Source organism: Giraffa tippelskirchi, chromosome X, assembly GCF_054371585.1.
Source record: "Giraffa tippelskirchi isolate mGirTip1 chromosome X, T2T-mGirTip1v1.2.pri, whole genome shotgun sequence".
In the NCBI taxonomy this organism is placed as follows: domain Eukaryota; kingdom Metazoa; phylum Chordata; class Mammalia; order Artiodactyla; family Giraffidae; genus Giraffa; species Giraffa tippelskirchi.
The window spans coordinates 35,585,313-35,599,407 of record NC_137289.1 but is presented as its reverse complement, the minus strand read 5'-3'; the positions used below and the strand labels follow the sequence as shown (position 1 = coordinate 35,599,407).

General features: G+C 35.7%; 1 protein-coding gene across 4 annotated transcripts in view; it reads right to left on the bottom strand.

Annotated features, from left to right (window-relative positions):
- KLHL13 (kelch like family member 13) overlaps positions 1 to 14,095 on the bottom strand; it is a 194,455-nt gene that overhangs the window by 56,463 nt on the left and 123,897 nt on the right. Inside the window, exons 1-2 of one of the 4 annotated variants that reach the window (XM_081564428.1) lie at positions 11,327 to 11,367; positions 9,556 to 9,621 (exon numbers count right to left, since the gene is read on the bottom strand). The exons of 2 other annotated variants lie outside the window; for them this stretch is intronic. In XM_081564428.1, the coding sequence (XP_081420554.1) occupies positions 9,556 to 9,621; positions 11,327 to 11,367 (107 nt within the window). Of the gene's footprint in view, positions 1 to 9,555; positions 9,622 to 11,326; positions 11,368 to 14,095 lie in introns of those variants that run through there. One more of the 4 variants, XM_081564427.1, reaches the window with a different exon arrangement.

The window sequence follows — 14,095 nt, the reverse complement described above, 5'->3', positions numbered from 1 at the left end:
AGGTGTCCAGCAGGGACTATTCCAAAGCTCAACGGCGGGGTCCGGTAACCTCCAGGGGTTAGTGATTGACAAGGAGGTTAAAAAATTAAAGCTGCTGTCAAAGGCAGCTTGACGTATTTCATGAAAGTAACAGCAGAGGCTTCATCTATATTGTTTTAAAATACTGCCAGAATAGAGTGTTGTAAATGCCCAGAGAGCGACTGGGTGTTTCAAGTTTCTGTTTAAAGCACCAAACTCACACATTCTCTACAGAGTTCAAAGAAGTGAAAATAGGATAAAGAGGTATTATGCTGAACTCTTTATTTTCAGGATGAAGATTTTTACTTCTGATGTAGGCAAGTCGCTATCACTAAATATCTACCCTCAGAGCACCCTCCCATTTCTACCTAAAAACCAAATTATCTGTCTTCATCAATGCAACCTTAATAAAGGCAGACTGCCATTGACATGAAAGCCACTACCTTTTTAAAAAACTCACTGCAGTGACAAAAAGCTCATATTTACTTTCAAGTTAGCATTCAAACAATAAGCTTGTGCTTCCAATTTAAGTAGCTGGCTTTTATACGGTCTTTCCAAATTATTCCTAGTTTTGGAAAGATTAAGATTCAGTCCCCTAAGAATCTTTCTCATTTGTATTCAAAAAGCACAGATTTCTGCAAGAAAGACACTACTTTCAAAAATTTCAAAATATGTAATTTAATATACCAGAAATAGAGCATGAAATCACCTAAGGTAATCACAAGTACCTTTAAGATACACATTAATATTCAAAAGTGTATTTTCCGATGAAATCCAACATATATGTATATGCAGTATATACATTCACAGATACACAGCTATGGAGAGAAAGCTTATTTTGAAACATTGACCAGTATTGCATATATTTTATTAAATACTAAATAGGTCTCAGCTATCACTAGCTCACAAATAATTTTTATTTAATCTACCAAACACAAACATTGAGCAAAAACTCAGTCGAGCAACTTAAAGGGTTAAATGATATTTCCAGTTCTTTAGTACCCCCACACAAAACTGTCTCACAGAAATCTTCAAAAAAATCAGAGAAAGGAGTATTTATCAATATCTTAGTGACCAAAATATATTTTAAAAGTTTTTAAAAAGTGCCACTACTACTAAAAACTATAGTCAATATATTATATTAGGATTTGTGTAATAATTCTTAACAGTTAAGAAGCAAAAAGGTTCCAGGCACAACTGGCAGTGGTAATTTGTTGGAAACACCAAGAAGAAAATCACACAACACATGTGCACACACGCACACACATACACACACACAGCACTCATCAAGCAAGTTTGGAATGTCTCCTTCCAAAATCCTGGAGCATTTTCAAACATTAAAAAATATAAAACATAAAACAATTACAAATTAGCTGTATAGAGATGATTTAGATTTTAGAGAGGAAATGCAATCACTTTCCAACTTATGAAAATATTCCAAAGTTGTAATTGCAAATGTAACTTCTCCTTCTGAGAACAAAGACCCCCAAATGTCTATAAAACCAAGATAGGTTTTGAGTCTTTATCTGTAAAGACTACTTAAATATTTATAAGGGGGAAATAGGGTGAATATAGAGTTTTCCAAATTTCCAAGAGGGTAACCTCGCCACACAGGTGAAGATCACTTTATTGCAAAGGTTCTCAAGTTATTATTGTACTATGAACAATCAGCTGATTCAAAAACCAACATATCGGTCTAATCTCATTCAGCTCCAAAGAAATCAACCAGTACCACCAAATCATCTATATCAATTTTCAGTCTAGATTTCTCTTATACTTAATGTTTAGAACCTGTTTTTATAGCACTCCAACACTTGTAATATTTGTTCAAAGTGAAAACGAAGTTTAAGACTGCTTTCCTCCACCTATCCTCAGCACTCTTAAAGATCCCAAACCCTAAAAGCATTGTATCTGATGATGAGAATTTATTTATACTCAGTTTTTTTACTTTAATAAACTGCTGGAAGTCATTTATAATTATCTCTCATGAACAAACAACTAATATGCCAAAGGCTTAAAAATAATTCCTTTAAGTAGAAATATAGTCCCTGAAATATACTTTACCCTATTAAAATGCTTAACAACACCATTTCTCATACGTCATTTAGAAATAAACTTCAGCCAGGTAAAATCACCTCGATTACAAATTAGCAGAGTCCAAATTAATCAGATTTTACTACCCTGACAACGAGTCTAGTAGCAGCTATGGAGTGTAATTACCATTACATTCCGGAACTAAAAATGTTTTCACCTACAGAATGAAAGGAAGAAAATGATTAAACATATATTTGAAATATAATTTTATGCAGGCTCAGTGGTACCACTACTTTAATATTTAGACTTGGAAATGTCAAAAGCCCTCGTTCACATCACAGGAAACACTGATTTCATTTATTGAACACTTGGTTTCTATTATGGACAACTGCATAAATGGGATAGAAAGACAGCATGCACAAAGGCTCTTCAAAGCGTTGTATGAACATTAATCATTTAAAAATACCTGTGAAATGCATATTTCAGAGATGTAATAAACAAAGGACAATGCTGGGACTTGGCCAAGGCCACAAAACAAGTCATTCTTGGCCAGATCTCACAACACAGAATTCCCTGGTTCCCAAAGTAGAAAGAGAAGATTTGTAGAACTTTTACAAATCATCTTGCTCAGGACCCTCAATGTATAGATGAAAAAACCGAAACTCAGAGAAGTTAACTTGTTACACTATTGGCTAATAGCAGAACTGGAACCAGAAACCAAATTCCAACTCCTAGTCTAGGACTTCTGCTCTAGAATCCCTACTGTCTTTCCTTCTCAATGAGACTGTTCCAGAAGATGTTTGCTTCCATATGAAGTGAATCACATTCTACAAATGTCTCAATGTATTCAAAAGAAATAAGAACTACAAAATAATCATTCATTCCTCCAATTAGATGTATACTCAAAAGACAGACATGGGAAAGAAACACCAAAAATACAAAAGTGTGCAGAAAGACCACTTCCAAAATCTTAATTCCAGACATCATTTAAGAATGATGAGGGAGGCATTTCCCTGGTGGTCCAGTGGTTAAGACTCCGCACTTTCAAAGCAGGGGGACGCAGGTTTAATTTCTGGTCAGGGAACTAAGATCCCACATGCCATGTGGTCAAAAAAAAAAAAAGAATGATCAAGGAGAAAAAGGTAAGTAAAAATTAAGCCAGTCATAGTGTGAGAGAAAAGTCAAATATACAGCCAAGAGTCTAATTTTTTCTCACTGTAAATGTTTCTCAATAACTTTATATGAAAGTTGTATTTGCTTGTTGACTGCAACAGTTTGTCTCCAGTACCACCACTTTGCAAAATGAATTGACTAATATGTCACGTATCTGACCTCTTTCTCCATATTCTCCCAATATTCTCTAAGAATTAACCTACCTTTTTCTTGCAAGTTTTGGTTAATCCTGTGGTAGTTACAACTAAAGAATAATAGCACTAACCATCGTTTGTGTGAGCAGGCACTGTGTAATCTTGACAATGCCCCTTCAGACTAATCTGGGAGATCCATGTTATCCCTGTTGCACAGACAAGACTGTAGATCATGCCCAACTGTGTGCTCTGCTTATGTTCTACCAACCAGTAAAGGTACTTGGATGGCAACCAAGTAGGACTGTTAAACCCTTTAAACACACAAAAAGTTTTGTGTTGTTCTGGACAACAGAACAAAATTCTTAATACATTCAGGGCTTCTCATTACAGGAAATAGAGCTGTTCACATGAATGGCTATACATACTTATGTATATGTTTCCTCTTTGTTTCAGGAAATTGAATATCGAATATGTTAAACATTTCTTATGAGATACTCACATATGTAACCTTGCTAAGATCAAAATGGAAAATCCCAGAGGTTTCTCAAAGATAGTTACTTTTGAAAGTCATTGTTTCATCTTTTATAAGCACCTTCTCACAAATCAATTTTTCCTTAATAGAACTGTGTGGACCCCTAATCCCCACAAAGAATTTACATGGATTATTGTAACTATGACTATGCCTTGGATTACTAGAATACCTATCTCCTTCACAACATGAACAAGTAGAAAGAAAAACACACTTGGTCTGCAGGCACACACTCACACACAGGTGTGTATATAGGCACAAAGAATTCCTCAGGCCATGATGGCATAAATAATGTGAAGGGAAGTACTCTTCCAATCTTGAACATTTTCAAAGGAAAACAAAGGTACTCAATGCTTGTTTGTTCCTTTGTTTGTTTTGGGTGAGTCAGCAATAAGAGGATTTGGTAAGCTGATAAGACAGGAAACAACAGGCAAGGAAACAAAGGAGAAAAAAGTAGAGCAAGGAAGGTAGTGGACTGGCTGGAAGGAGAATGGAAAGCCAGAATGGTAGTGGCTCCTCATGTTTATGTAGCACCTTTTATAACCGGGGAGTCAGATGAAAGAGGTTATGAGGCTAAGATGGGAGCTAGCGTAGAAGGGACTAAGCAGGCAACAAGAAAGATCCAGTTGTTGGGGACCCAATAACCCACAGATTCTGACTACCCTTAATCTCACTGTAGCTGAGAAAAGGATTAACCCTGAATGGGAAATTCATAAGTTCTTGCCCTTCCTTTTTCCTTTTGTTTTCTCAAGTATCTCTATTTTGATGGCTTTTATGGGGGGGCTACCCTTGAATTCTTCAGTCATATGATTCCCAAATCCATATGCTTAAGTAAGTCTTTATCTATCTTTGACATGCATGTGTGTGTGTTAGTCACTCTGTCGTGTCTGTCTGACTCTTTGCGACACCACGGACTGTAGCCCGCCAGGTTTCTCTGTCCATGGAATTCTCCAGGCAAGAATACTGGAGTGGATTGACAGGCATACACTAAAGTAATTCTTAAATATTCCCATCTATTTAAAAAATGCCTTAAAACCCAAATCAAAGTGTTTGGGGGTATTATGAGGGGTAATGGTGGAAATCAATGATTTTTACATACATACTCTTATATACCTGATTTTGCATTACCATTTTTAAATCGTTTGAAAAATGTCATTTAGAAAGATGGTTTATAATCATCAAATAGGGATAACCCATCCAGTGCTCCAATAAGAGGCCACGCTGTTACCATACCCTGTACTCCAGCCTTGCCACTTTGCCTGCCTGAGACGCCCTCCCCAAATTCCTGCTCCTCCTTCAAGAAGGAATCCCAATTGATCACTATTCCTGGCACGTGGGAAAGCACTCAATAAGTATTTGTTGACTAAATTGAAAGAGCAGTTTTCATAAGCAGAGGAGTGATTAAATAAGAATTGTGTACCAAAGCCAGGATATATCCTGAAAGGTTTTCTGCTATTACTAAAAGCAGAGTTCAAGTAACAGGAATATTCATCTGTTAATTTGATAATTTTAGGCTATAAAGTCCTTAAAATGAAAAAACTTAAACATACATATTAACTTGTTTAAAATAAGCATACATTGAAGAAAATCACCCAGAACACATACTTTCTTAAATAAAAATAAAGGTGTCACTTATAGTGATGACGGACTGCTCTAAGGAAAAATCTCTGCTCCCACCTCAAGCAATAATTAAGTGTTTAGTTGTCTCTTAACAACTTCCTAAGTATCTACTTAAATTACATTTGGTAAATAAAATAGCCAAACTATTGTTAGAATTTCTGATGTGTTTGTACATTAAGCCTACAAACTTATCAAAATAAAAAGCCATTTAAAATGTAGTGTTACTGAAAGAAAAGTTAAGAACATGGCTTTACTGACTGAAAAGTCTATGCACAGAAAGCTTTTCAAACAGTTTCACTGCTTTGTGACATCAACGATAGAAGCAAAACTACAAGGTTTCCATGAAAACAATATAATAAGCAATATTAAAATCTTAATGTTTATAAATCCTGAACTATGTTGATAAGAGTAAATAATTTCTAATAATGTTTATTTACAATGGTTGAAAAACTTTTTAAAATAAGCACATCACATACCCAGTCTCAAAAGGCATGCCAGTTAAAGAAAGTTAACATTTGCTATATTATGCATGCTTTCAGTAAAATCTATATTTTTACAAAAGTCTAAGTTGCTGAAAGACCATTAGAATAAAACAGTAAAACATTTTCTTCAATATCCCAATTAGAATTAATGAAATAATATTTTTATCTTGAAAAATTATATTTCTATATTTTTATCCAAAGAGTTATAATATTCACATGTGCAGCGATCTAGATGATTACTTACTTGTTCCATCTCTTCTTCTCTCTGAGTATTTGTAAATCTTGGTTACAAATACTTGAGTAATCACAATAATATTTTGCTAGCCAGAAGCAAACACTTTCATGAAAAGCTAATCCTAATGACTCATTAAGATTATACAACACTACTTAAATTTTCCATGATAAAGGGCCCTTTAAATGCAAATGACTTAATTTTGTTTTTACCACTTCCCAGGCCTAATCAATAAAACTTTAAATTTCCTATACATATATCTATATAAACTATTATTATTTAAAAATAAAAAGTATTAGCTATATAATGAATGAGAATATCTTAAACTCCAAAAAAGGCTCAACTTTCAACTTGAACCTGTGACCCACTGCCATCACAATGGGGCCCAACAGTTTTCTTAAAGGTACAACGTGGAGTTATGGTATCTGCCTACAATGGTGGTATCAAAGAGACTTAGCGATCAGTTCAACACCTCTATTTTCATGACAATTTTGAGATCCTTCTCATTTTCTAATTTAGAATTCTGCTCATGGATAATCTTGAATTCTAAAGATTTTTTGGCCATGTCACGTGGCGTGTGGGATCTCAGTCTCCTGTTCAGGGATTGAATCGGGGCCCAGCACAGAGTCTTAACCACTAGTCATCAGGGAACTCCCTAAAGATATTTAAAAAAAAAAAAAAAAGGAAGGGAGGGGAGGCATAGAACATTTATACTGCAAGATTTCAAATACATGGTAGTAAGTCTAAATTACAGAAGCTAGTCTGCAACTAAAATTTGCTATGCCTCAAAAACATATTTAGCAATTCAACGAAAATCCTATGATGGAATACATCATTAACTCATGTTATATAAAGTGTTCATGTGTTATGAACTAATGACAGCATTATTTTAGAATTATGTCTAGCTTCATTACTCGGATATCATGGTTGTCCACTGGGGGAAAATCTTTTATCTCACATTCTATGACTAACTAAAGTAAATGCAATTCTGATATGAGGGAATGAAAAACAGAATTCCTCTTCTAGGCTGACCCTAGGTTTTGACTAGAGGCAATTTAGATTGGGGGTTCGTGACTGCCTTTCTAAGTTTGTCTATTTCATCTAGTAGTTGAGAACAACTTCATGTCTTCAAAATCAAATATATGTTTTAAATAATTAGTTACTTTTCATGGAATTCTGAAGCTACATAACACTTGAGTAAAATACCTCTTCCCTTTAGCTAGCATATATTTATTCATTCATTCCTTATTCAGCTTGATCTAAGTCGAAGACACTGTGGAGCATTTTTATGAATCTTTCACTACAGGATCTGGTCATTTTGTTTAAATTCATATGATACTGTCTAGCCAGTAAACAAAAATATTTATGTTCAGAGATTTCCAGAATTGCCAGTTTTTTGAGATTCAGACTTTTAAAGCATAGAACATAACTGTATTCCAAAAAGGGTGAAGAGGCAGCAAGATCGGGCTTAAACTGATCCTCTAAACAGGGAACAAGAATGAAACCAATCAATTAATTAGGATCATGTTTTTGCATTTGTCAACTAAAATGCATTTGTTTGGGCGGAGGCCCCTATAGTATATTAGCCATTTCTGCCAGTGTCAGATAGACCCTTTGAACTTCACAAATGCGAAAATCAATCAACTCACTATGCCAAGCCCAAAATCTGTACAGAAGAGGTACATGCTGAATTCGCTCAATCATCAGTGAGTACTGAGAAGTTATGACTTTGCTAGGTGTTACAAGTATGCAAAAGAACACATGTTCCTGGGCCACAAACCCCACAAAATCTAATCGGACTGACTGCATATTTACATATGAAACGTGAGTTAGCATAAATATATTGCATCCATTAAGCCTTAACTATCCAGAATCCTAGATAGCCTAGGGTTCTAGCCAGTTTTAAAAAATTAAGTTTATAACAACGGGGATAGGTTAACTCTTAAAAATATCAAAAGTCACTAATTTTTCACCTCTTGAGGGCAATGTTTCTGCCTTACCTTCTTTGAGTCTAAAATGAACACAAGCCTATTTAAAATGCCTCAGTCAACATGATGCACAATAGCTATTGTAATATGCTTCTAATAACAATACAGCAAGGTGTGCAAGCAACCGCCGTCATTCTTCACCCCTGCCTGACTCCCACCCCCATAGGCCTTGACACGGAATTTGGATGCTTCCAAGAAAAAGGGGGCTCTTTTCTTTACCTTCCAATACACATAACAAGAGAAAAGCCCTATACCTTTGCAGGCTGAATATTGAAAATGTACAAGTCTAGGGACTTTCCTGGTGGTCCAGTGGTTAAGACTTCGCCTCCCAACGCAAGGTGTGCAGGTTCGATCCCTGGTTGGGGAACTAAGATCCCACATGCCTTATGGCCAAAAAAATCTAAACATAAAACAGAAGCAATATTGTAACAAATTCAATAAGGACTTTCAAAAAAAAGAAAGAAAATGTACAAGTCTAGAAGTGAGAAGCAGTACTCTTGCATTTTAAACACGTACTCTAGCTGATTTTCAGAGTCTAGAGGGCTAACCATTATACCACAGAACCCCATTCCAGCTGATTTTCAGGCCTCGTCTATTAAACTTGGAAAAATCCTGCTTTTAAGGTCAAGGTAGCCCACCCCCAGGCAAGATGATCCCAGTCAGAGTGGGATTCTCTTTTTTGTCTCAGTGCCGGGCCATCCTCAGCATATCAGCCTTGGCTGCTCACCACTAGTTGTCCATCCCTACTGTCTATGGCCATTATCTTGCCCTCCCACACTCCAGATACTTCCAGGTCTGGGAGAGTCTGAAAAGCAAGGTCTCCAGCTGGCTGACAGATATGGAGGCAGACAAACAGACACATGTAAAGTGGGAAACTGTACAGCAATTAGGAAACAGGGGTGGTATAACTGATACTGATTGTGCAATACAGAGTAGGAGTTAAGAACTTGTGTTAAACTTTTCGATGAGGAAGGGTGCAGAAGAGGACAGAGCTGGGCACCTGTGATCTGGTTGTTGCCACAAACTTGGAACCTCTTGTGTTATCTTCCTCATCTGTAAAATAGGGAAGATGCCAACTTTCCTTGCCAGACTCACAGCAATGTTAGGAAAACCAACTGTACTTGTGTTTGTGAAAGCACACCGGACAATATAAAGCACAATACAATGATGCGTGGTATTTCTTTAACAAAATAATTTATTTTTTGTCTTAATAAACATGGTACCCTAGATGTTACTGAAAGTTTCCTGGATGACTGAATGGCTTCTAGTACCTCAGGGTCTTTTTTATGAAGATAAATAATCATCGACAAAAAACATAGAAGAAAATGCAGACCCTTACACATACCCTGAAGTTGACTTTTTGAATATATCCTTGAAATCGGCTTGTTTTAAAGATAATTGCCTCCGTCTCCTGAAAGTGGAGTGCAAAAAAAAATTTGGTTAATTGTGGCTTTATTGCATGTATTTAAAATTTTTCAAACCATACTCTGAAAATATTTTAGTTGTAAATTAATAAATCATATATAAATTCTGAACAGTTAAGACCACACAGAGCAATTTTAAAATATGTAAATTATCTTCAAAAAAAAAAAACCTTAACTAAGAAACCATAGGATTCTATTTGTTTTTAGAAGCTCTCTTAATGTTTCAGAAAGTCTGGAATAGAGATTGACATTAAATACAACATTTATTGGCAGCTGATCTAAAAGACTAAACTAGACAAATTTGGACACAAGGAAACACTTTTCCAGTAAATATATACTCAGCCTTGGAATGCTTTGTCATTTTCTAGCTTTTTAAGCCTAAAGTTCAATTCTTTGCTGATATACTGTTTTGCCATTAAAACCCAAAAGCAAATGACAAACATTACAAGCTTTCAGAGAACAGATGGCTAATGTTCTTCTAGGTTCATTTACTACATTTTCTTATTTTCATACTGCTTGTAATTAATAAAATCATATAAATAGATGTACTGCCTCCTAACCGGGTGATTCTGTTTTGGTGATGTTCTGTCATATACCTAACTCCTTTGGGTTAATACAAAGGCAACGATGAACAGACATACTTCTGGTACTGCCTCAGGAATGCAGTTTTAAAAATAGAGACTACTATAGAAGTACTGCAATATATACTGTCAACAGCCAACTCGCTTAAAAAATTAAAGTATGTTAGCAGGTGTTTAAGGAGGTCTAACACAAAATTCAATTTATTTACCTATTCAATTTATTTACCTTTATCTTATCTATATTGCTATTACCTTATAGAAAGTAAACATACTAAGCATCACCTTTAACTTTTTATTCAAAATGAACAGATTTGGTATTTTTCTGGGTCACCTCACAAGCACTATTGCATTATTAAAGTCCCAACTAAATCAAAGTCATAGTCTCATAGTATCTTTAAAAAGAGCTTGGTAGAAATCTTATCCAGAATGTTATTCTACATCTAATCACTTGTTATGCAAAAGGTAGGTAGCAAGTATTTTATTTTTTTAAATGATAAATTCAAAACAGTATTTCCTTAATGGCAATACTATTTCAAAGTCTACTTTTACTATACACATAAAAATTATTTTGGATCATAAAAAGCTACAATGGGTTAAACTCATATTTGACATATTTCAGCAATAAACCTTACTAAGCAAATAATAATTATATAACTTTTTTTGCTTAAAAATACATTAAAGGATCTTTAAATATAGCTTATTTTATATTCCTATTAATATTATTCCTTTCCTTTGTGTATTTAAGAAGAATCTGGTGTGCCACCTTCTGGTGACTGAGTGAAATTATGTATCTTCACACAAGTCACTATTCTTTATTTTAACTTTTAAAAAATATAGATATTTCTTAACCTGTATTACATTTAAGCTATACAAATAAATCTATACCACAGTCTGCAATAAAGTAAAATCTCCCTAGTGATTTTTTCCCCAAAATCAAGGTTTATACATGCTTCCTATGATTTTTCCATGGTTACCAATATGTCTCCTGAATTCTACAATACATATAAAATTGATTTCTGTACACCGTTTCCCAGCCACATATGAAAACAACAGGCTTGCTATTTTAATGAATAAGGAACAGCAGTAAATAAAGAAAAAGAAGGTCTCTTACCAATAAGCCCATTTTTCTCTTAAGGTTTGAACTCTCATCATTTGTCATGTTCTTGTGGATCCCTCTCTCATCAAATTCTCTGGAGTTTTAAAGTTGAGAGCTGTGATGCACAGCTAGGCTTGGCTACATCGTAGCGCACCCCAGTGCATCTGCCTGGTATAACACTTCACAGTTGTAGCTCCCAAAAGCAGAAACGAGCTTTCTATACTCAAAACCTATGCACCGCACACCTTCCCTTGATAGGAAACTGTAGTCAGCGTGATTGAACTGTTTCTATTTCTTATCTTAACTCCTGATCAGATATGAAGATCAGAACCACATGAATCTCGAGCTTAGTTATAGTAAACTGAACAGGAACATTGTGTTCTTCAGAGCAGAGGTGGGCTGAGGCAAATACTAACACCAGGAGATCTGATTGAGGGGAAAAAAATGTTTATCTTATTTTTCCAAGGGTCACTGTCCTGATATTTGTTGTATTACCTCAAATATTTATTATCTTTAACTCTTCCCTCTCCCAGTCCCTAGTAGCCACTCATTAACTCCTATCCTTTATTCTTTATAAATTTTCCAGGAATCTACCCCCCATTGTTTTTTTTTTTTTCGAACAAATGAACTATTCCAAAAAATGCATATAACTGGTCTCTCTGCATTTCCCATATTTAATCTAGCAATCACACTGCTTCTAGACGATTCTCTTAAAAAAACAACTGCATATGGTGTAAATTAAATGTTCAGTAAATATTTTATTCAACAATGTTTGTCAAGAACTTGCTGCATGTTAGGTAGGGACTCAGGTGATATGGGTGACATGGTGAGTAAGACACAAATCCATGCTTTCGGGAAGCTTCTAGCTGAGTGAAGGAAGCAAACATGTACCTCTGATAGCATAAAATATGGTGTTTCTATACCTGCTTTAGCAGGATTAGCCCAGGATTCTATAGCAGCAGAGGAACCATGAAATTAATGCTGCAAATGAGGCTGAAGAATGAGGCATTCACCAGGTGAACTCTGGAAGAAATAGCCTGTGCAGACACACAGAGGTTTGAGGATTACAACATGCTGGGAGAATCGAGAAAGTCTTCAGTACAAATGGAAGGAGCTTCAGGTACGTGGTGTTGAGGGAGTGGATTTTAAGATATACAGAACCACATCACAGAAGACCTTACATGCCAGCAAAGAGGTCTAGATTTTATCCCATGAGCTATGACAAGCCATTTTTTGAATGAATGGATCACTCAAGGAATTAATCAAACCACTATGCCCAGCACACAGAACTCAAGCTGGTCACTCTACTCTTCCAGTTCACTGTCTAGTATCTCCTGACACCAACCTCTCATTCTGTACCTCACAAGCTTGCTTTGTTCTTTCTCTCCTTTACTCCAGAGGTCCTCCTGCAAGAAATCCTTTCCCCACTCTGCTTTTCTAAACTCAATTCATCCTTCTAGACCAAACTCAAATTGCATTCTTTTCAGTGATGCTTTCCATGGTAATCTGAGTCTACAGTTTATAAATGTTCCTCCATCACATGGACCATGCCATGCATTCTTCCTAAGGCACACAATGCATACAATGTTCAAGAAACTTTTTTGACCCTTTACCTCTAAAGTGAAGCAAGATGGCAAGGAGATGACAGTAAGGCAAAAGTCAAAGCATGAGGGTAAGTGGCCTAAGAAAGTAAACCTCCCCAGACTTCATAGTACACACTAATCTTAGTAACTTTCTTCACCACTCTCAAGCCTAAAAGAAAAGAACATGGATCTAAGAAAGCTAGATCTGGACTGGGCAGCAACTCTGCAGTACTGTGCAACATTTCTGGCTGTATGCATCATAGCTCTGGTTCAAAACATCCAGAGACTTGATTAGATACCAACAGAAGAGCTGAATGATGGATCTGTAATCTCTGGAAAAAAGAATGGGGGAGGGGCGCTGTGACTGTGTTTTACTATTGATACTTGCAGTAAAAAAAGAAAATTCACCTGAGGGTCCATACCATAAACAAAAAGAACTCATGAAGACCACAGAGATAGATGGGAGAGTGAGGACAAGGGAACTGGCTCCAGAAGATTTAGAATCTCATGAAGTATTGAGGGAGAAAATCCAAGTATAAGAAGGGAGTGTGTTAAAAAAAGGCTATTGGTGTGTAGCTGGGAGAGTCATCTAGGACAAGAAGCTTCGCCAGAGAAACGTGTCCTGGGGTGTAAATATTTAGTGTTTTCTCCGTGTGGAACCAAACCCCATTATGCTCAGTGTCAAATACACAATCTCTCATTGAAGTTGGCATTTAGCATTCAGCTTTGTCTTGTCCTTTTTACATATGCACAATCTCTTAGATTTATGCAATAATACAAAAACCATGGTGCTTTCTTTTATGCAGCCAATCAAAAATCTTTTCATCTTCAACCACTTTATGTTAAAGTGGGTTAAGAGAATTCTGCCAATAATTTCAAAAAGCAGCTAATACTTGAAAATATTCTCTCAATGACTTAAAAATGCCCTAGATAAAAGCTGTCTGCACCTTCTTTCTTATTTATTGAGTGTGAAAACGGATCACTTTTCCTTTCCACTAACTTGTAAGGAAAAAATTTAAATACGGGAAAAAAGAATGTGATTTTGGATATATGCCACACTTTTCTCAAGAAATCTTCAAAAAAGGATAGTATTTAGGGGACATAAAAATGATTTAATCTACTGGGTCTTTGGAAGAATGTTTTAAAACCATGTATCAATGGTACCATGGATTTTAAAACAAAGAGAAAATAAGCCAGACCA